The 7,475-nt window shown below is 30.9% G+C and overlaps 1 protein-coding gene across 1 annotated transcript; it reads right to left on the bottom strand.

Moving 5' to 3' along the window:
* Window positions 1-2,349: 2,349 nt before the first annotated feature.
* LOC131077654 (receptor-like protein EIX2) lies at window positions 2,350-4,869 on the bottom strand. Its single transcript, XM_058015195.2, has one exon. The coding sequence runs from the start codon at window positions 4,860-4,862 to the stop codon at window positions 2,505-2,507; it is 2,358 nt and encodes a 785-aa protein (XP_057871178.2). The 5' UTR covers window positions 4,863-4,869; the 3' UTR covers window positions 2,350-2,504.
* Window positions 4,870-7,475: the final 2,606 nt, after the last annotated feature.

Below are 7,475 nucleotides of genomic sequence, written 5' to 3'. Positions count from 1 at the left end.
TAACTCATCTGCTTCCAACAGCTCACCCATTCTCGCCCGTCCTCCTTTCACCCACACAAACCCTAACTCATCTGCTTCCAGTAGCTTGCTTGTTCCCACCCATCCTCCTAGAGAGAGAATATATGTTACTTTTGTTGCAAATGAAGTTTTTTTGGGTGATCCAAGTTATTGATCAATTTCTAGATGATTGGAATGTACTACAAGAATATTATGGTAAAAGCTATTACCTTCCAATAATCCATCCTTATAATAAATATATTGAACGATAGTTCACCTTGTTGCATGAAATGTATAGAAATTCCTAGATATCTTATTCTACAACCATTACAATAGAAGGCAACTATTCAATCCACTAGGCACAATCTATCAATTAAAATCTAAATGAGCAATTATCTAAATTATAATATAATATAGAAATCAATAACACTAAATTTGTAGTATATTGTATATTTGGGGAGACCATTTACCCTATAATAATAAAAATATAAGTGGGGAGAGCTCAAGGATAAATGAATTTATATTGTTTCTGGCCCTAACAAGGATCAAAATCTTCAATTATTCACTTTAAAAAAGTGAAAATTATTTTCACCATGTAAACAATGAGAATAATGGAAGGAAATCTACCAAATATTTTATCACTCAACAATTCTAAAGTGATACTTTAATGTAGAAAACAATTGATTCAATTTTTAAAGTTCACACATATCAGCATCAAGGAATTTCATGGAGAATCACATGAGTTATATAAGTAACCGACTAATTGAACTATCCTCATAAAGCATACAAGGAAAATTTTTGAAAGATACACAAAAATTGGATTAAAAAGGGAAAATGTTTAGTTCCAATTGTTCCAATCATTGTAGTAATATATTTTTACTCTTCTCTATTCCTACTACTAAAGGATACAATGATAAAATCAAACATGCCACCTACATCTCCTTACCGTAAGGGCTTCCTTTCAAACTAAGGGAAAAATATTAATTATTGAAGATTTGCTAGTGGGTATGCTTCAATTTTTCTAAAGGAGTCGTAAGCTAGATGAACAAAAGCTATGTAGTTAATATATTATTTTAAAAAGTAGGTACGAAAAATAGTGGTGTAGTTAACACCATTGAAGAAACTAGATATTCTCAAATTTTCTTGTTAAATTGAACTCTTATTTACATAAAAATTTAAAGTGTCCATTGTTTCTCCTACTTTAGTTGTGCATAATGTATTATTATATTATTGTAGAAAACATAATATAATTTTATTCATATTGAAAAATAAATGTATTGAATTACCATGCAACCAAATAATTGATTTATAACTACAAATCCTTAAAATTATAACAAGACATTTCATAATAGAAGGATATTATGCCATATCAAATAATGGTACATCCTCAAATTCCCTTATACAAAGGTATGCAAGCACATATTTTCCTCAAATCTCTTTATCAATCAATTAATCAAGCCCGTTCTTAGGTTGTTTTCAGCTTTAGCACTAGAGTTTTATAATTGTTATGATTCTTTTTAAGCTTCCAAATGGAAAATATTTCTACTAAGAAAGTGCTCTATTCATATTTCTCATTTTCAAATGAGAATGATTGAAACATGTGGAAAAATGTTATTTTTAAAGGTAATCATATACTTGAAGGAAAAAAAATCCAACCAAATTAACTATCATGAATAATACAGATAAATTAATATACTAGGTAGTCATAGGGATTCAAGTTCAACAACATAAATTTATAATCTCCAATAATTTAGTGGTTCTTTGAGTGCAAAAATTATGTCCAATAATACTTATGTTGTGAATGATTTGTAGCATATTCTTTTAGGATTAAATTTATTTGATAATTTTTTTTTTAAATTATTAATATTAGCAGTCACTTTCCAATAATTTTAATTATTAAATTTTCAATGCCTAAACATTAGTGTCCATGGTGAAGATTTCTAATAATTTATGTATGTCTTGATTTTATAATATATATCAATGTAACTTTCTATCTTCTAGGTTCATATTTTTAATACTATAGATTTCAACAATTGATTTTAGAACATAAAGATAGAATTGTAAATATATAAATCACGTGTTAATATTATTTTCATCATCAATATATCATAATTATATTAAGATTAACAAAATAAATGATATTTATTCTAATAAAAATCAAATTAAATAACAAATATTTATACGCTTAATTATAGAAAGCTTCCCTCATAATCCCATTCATAATTTAATGGAAGCAAGACACACAATGAAACATTCACAAGAGTGACGAAAGGCGACAGTAAATTCTACACTTGCATCATGAGTGTAATGTAAGGAAAACACAGGACGACACATTGACAAGGGTGACATAAGTTGAACCCTTACGAAGAGTCACTTTTATTTATACTTTTGCACGCTAAAACCTTAAAGCTAGACTTTTGACAGTTAAAACTATAATGAACTTGAATAAGCTAAGACTTGGACGCTCAGGGCATAGTTTTGCTTTATTTTTTTGGTAAAATAAGACTTCATAATCTCTTATTACGGATGGAGGGAAACAGAAGCTTCAGAATCTTATCAACCTGCTTGAAGTAACTCTTCCTCCATTTGGTTCTCACAGCACGAAATAACATTACAAAGGAAAAACCTACTACATGTGACAATCCTAGTCCAATCTCAAACAATGGTATCTCATTTCTGTAATCTTCATTTGTATCTTGCATATCGTTTGTAGAAGGATGTGGAGGAGCAAACTTTGGCCATGAACAATTCTTTGGAAGTGGGCGTCCCACCAAATACGGATTACCAGAATATGATGTCTTATCAAATGTGATCATCTGTCCTCCTTGTGGTATGTTGCTGGAGAGATTGTTGCTGGACAAATTTAAGCATTCCAACGAAGTTAGAGATTGAAATTCTGGAGGAATACTTCCATACAACCTGTTTGTAGAAAGGTCCAATGATTCTAGTTGACTCATTTCCCCAAAACTGGGTGGAATAACTCCGCTGAGGTTGTTCATTGACAGATTGAGAAACCTCAACCCCTTCAACTTTCCAAATTCAAAAGGAACATCTCCATTCAGTCGATTGTTAGAGAGATCTATGCCTGTGAGTGTGGAAAGAATATATGGGTAGTGCAAATCTAAGTCTTTCACAGTCATATACAATTCATCACGAGACGAAACCTCAGACATAAAATTCTCAAAAGGACCAAGCTCAGAATATGACCTTTGGAGTTTGTTTCTTACAATTGCGTGGAAAGGGTGCAACAGAGTAGATAACACATGGCCTTCCTCTCTTGCTACAGCCATTGCTTGTAGAGATGCAATGCTGTGTGGAATAACACCTGATATATTGTTAGACGAAAGGTCTAAGATCTGGAGCTTCTTCAGCTGGAAAATCTCTGAAGGAATGCTACCTCTGAAACAATTGCCCTTCATCATCAACACTTGAAGGGCTGATAAGTTTCCAATTGACCGTGGGATATCCCCAGCAAATTTGTTGTGTCCAATATCTAGTACTTGTAAGGTCTTACAATTGGTGATCAAGGGAGGGAAGGGTCCGCCTAATTTATTGTTTCTTAAAATTAAAGAGGAGGAACATAGCCCCTGGGGTATGCTTCCCTCCAACCTATTATCCCCTAAATTTAACACTTGAATTACCTTGTAGCTGGTAAAGCATGTAGTAATGTTGCCACTGAATTTGTTGTTTGACAGATCTAACTTTTCAAGGTGAATCAAATCGCACAAGCTTGTAGGAATATTGCCAATTAGAGAATTGCCATTAACCATCAAGAGTTGTAGATCTGGAGGCAACGCAGATGGCATGTGTCCAGTCAACTCATTCCTAGATACATCCAATAGTGTGATCCAACGAGCTGATCTAGGCTGGATAGGAAGGCTGCCAAACAAATGATTTCCTGAAAGATTCAACATATATAACTGAGGATTGTTCTCCCAGAACCATGAAGGTATTTCTCCAACAATATTATCATCAGCCAATGTCAATCTCTGCAATGAATACTGAGTGAAAAGCCACTCGGGAATTCGACCTCCAATACTACATGAGCTTATATCTATGCCTCCTAATTGAAACTGGGGAAACCAACTTGTGCTAATGTTCAACACACAATGCGATAGCACCAAAAACTTTAAATCTGCAAGGTTATGGAACAAAGTATCTGAAATGGTAATCGAGGAGAGCCAGAGAATCTTTACAGAGGATGGCAATGCTAGCTGCGAAGAAGTAGTGTAATTATACAATGAAAAATTACGAGCATACAGCTGCTCAAGGGAGGAAAACCCACTAAGCTGAAGGCTCCCCTGGAATTTGTTAAAGGAGAGAGCCAACAACCTAAGAAAGGAGAGATTTTTTAGACATGATGGCAACATTCCAATTAGCTGGTTAAAGCTTACATCTAAATAGCTAACATTGCTGAGCTGGCAAATCACTGCGGGAACTATTCCGCTCAAACTATTTTTTTGTAAACGTAGATGCTGAAGATGAGAGAGTTTTCCTAAACAAGAAGGAATAGTACCAGTTAAACCAATGTTCTTCAGGATGAGGTATTTGAGGAAAGGAAGGTTGCAGAAACTACCAGACATAATTCCACTCTGTACGCCCTGCTCTGCATGGTAATCACTCAAATTCACTCGCTCTACATGGTTGGTGAGATTATTGCATGAAATGCCATTCCACTTGGAGCAACAATCAGTTCCATTAACCCATGAACCGAGAACGCCATCAGAGACATTCACGGCTGCTTTGAAGGAAAGAAGAGCTTGGGATTCTTCGGTAGGACAATTGAGCAAGCCAATACATGGGCTTACAAAAAGAGTAACTAAGACTGCACTGATAAATGTAAACTTAATAGAGGCAACAGCCATTGCTTTAGCGAAGTTGAATTGGGTAAAGAATCGGACTTTGAGGGGCATATTTATAGGATAAACTCTCCGATAATTCACTGCACTATTAGCAGCATCCCCTAACAATTAAATAGTGAGATATTAATTCTAGTGCTATCGTACACGAAACCAAATTATAAGTCAATGCATTCATTGTTTATGAACAGCGATAGATAATAAACTGATAACTATTAACAGTTGGTGCATTGATTAGAAAAAGACCTTTATATGTTTGATAGCAAATCGTAAAGACTTTCTCAACTTAAATAGTCAAGAGATTAACACAAATACTTCTCACCGTTATAAGGCTCAAAAGAACACTCGTAGATTGGTAAACTCTAATCCAGGTAAAACAATGGAAAACCGTCCTAAGAGTTAGAACTTTAATTGCGTGTATAGACGAATGGGCTAGGTGGGGATTGTAATACTATAAGTAGTGAATGTATTAAATATAAATAGTTCGGCATTGATTGTAATGAGAGTTTTACATTTTTATTACTAGTGCCATTAAAATAACGCTTATAGATATAAATAATTGGTGTTCAGCTATCAAGTAGTAGTTTTGTTTGGTTGTAATAAGAAAGGACAAATAATTAGTATTTCATTAGAATGCAGGTTATTTATTTGTAAAAAGATAGAAGAAATTATAAATATATAAACAATTGACACATTGACTAGAATGCACATGTTATTTATTGGCTAAAAGATTCAAAAAATTTGTAGAAATAAAAAAAACAATTGACACATTGACACATTGTGTGTTGACCATAATTGTCAATATTAAATAATAAACACATTGTGTGTTGACCATAATGCATTAGATTTTCATGGTAGTGACATACAAGAATGCCACATTGAAATTGGCTACAAAGCACCTAGAAATTGAGTACAATGTAATGGATTTTCTTGTGTATAATAATATAGAACAACTATAAAGACAAAAATTTGGAATATTAATTATAATGCACATGTTATTTATTCACAATGAGATAGAAAATTTTTAAAATATAAAAAATTGACACATTGATCACAATACACTGATTATCAATTGGTAGTGATAGAAAAATGCTTATAACTATAAACAATAACTACATTGACTATGGTTTCATGCAACTAGCAATTGACTATAATTTACCCATTATCAATTGATAGTAATAGAAAAATGCTTATAAATCTAAATGGTTAATGCATTGACTATAGAACATTGGATTTTTCTCAACATTGACATAAAATATACTTATAAATACAAGTAGTCTTATAAATACAAGTAGTTGGCATATTGGATATAATGCACTAATATTCTTTAGCAATGACATAGAAGAATAATTACAAATATCAATAATTCATTGATTGACTAAAATACACAATTTATTTATTAATAGTGAATTACAATAATATATATAAAGATAAATGTTTAACATTAACTAGAATGAAATAATTATTTCTTGGCAATAACCAAAAAGAAATATTATAAATATAAGTGGTCAATGCATTTAACATAAATAGTTGGTGCATTGACTATAATGTATTCACTATTTACTCTTAGAGCCATAAAATAATACTAATAGATTTAAATACATTTAAATTGCCTATAATGGTTTTTTTTTCTTGGTTGTATTAGAAAGAATAATTATAAAAGATAAACAGATTACATATTTACTAAAATGGACACCACCATTTCTTTGTAGTGAGATGAACAAAATTCTAAAAATATAAACAATTAACACGTACTTATTTTTAATTGGTATTGATAAGAAAAATGCTTATAATTATAAATAGTTAGAACATTAAATATAATGCATTGGCCTTTTCTTGGTAGTGATAGAAAATAAATTCATATAAATATAAGTAGTTGGCACATTGATTAAAATGTGTTAGCTATTCATTTGTGGTGACATAAAATAATAATTATAAATAATTTATTTATTGACTACAATGCACATCTTATTTATTAGTAGTGACAAAATAATATTTATAAAAAGAAACAACTCATACATTAACTAAAAAACACTGGTTATTTGTTGGTAATGATAGAAAATAAATATTACAAATTTATGTAGTTGATGCATAATATAAATAGTTGGGGCATTCACTATAATGTGGTTGTTGGATTTTTATAACTAGTGCCATAAATTAATGTTTATAGATATGAATACTTGGTCATTAGATACAATATAGTGAATTATTTTTGTTGCCACAAGAAAGAACAATTTGAAACAAAAACAATTGGTTTACTTTTTATTACTTTAGTATGGAAGGGGCCTTGAATAATTTTAAACAAATATAATGCATTAGCATTTTCTATATAGTGTCCATGGTGAAGAAAACTAATAATTTATGCATGTCTTGATTTTAGAATATATATCAATATAACTTTCTATCTTCTAGGTTGATATCTTTAGTACTGTAGATTTCAACAATTAATTTTAGAAAATATAGGTAGAATTGTATTGAATATATAAATCTAGTTTTAATATTGTTTCCACCATCATCAATTGCATTAGACTTTAAATTAATGAGACTCAAGAATTATTAAAAATTGAAACAATTGAAAATAATGTAATAGAGTAAAAACTATTTCATAATCATTATAAG

Source organism: Cryptomeria japonica, chromosome 11 (assembly GCF_030272615.1).
Source record: "Cryptomeria japonica chromosome 11, Sugi_1.0, whole genome shotgun sequence".
Lineage (NCBI taxonomy): Eukaryota > Viridiplantae > Streptophyta > Pinopsida > Cupressales > Cupressaceae > Cryptomeria > Cryptomeria japonica.
Note: the sequence above shows the minus strand (reverse complement) of the source record. Positions and strands in the feature narration are given on the sequence as shown.

Bases quoted from the DNA above. Each gene is read 5' to 3' on its own strand.
- LOC131077654 (XM_058015195.2), bottom strand. From the start codon at position 4,862: ATGGCTGTTGCCTCTATTAAGTTTACATTTATCAGTGCAGTCTTAGTT.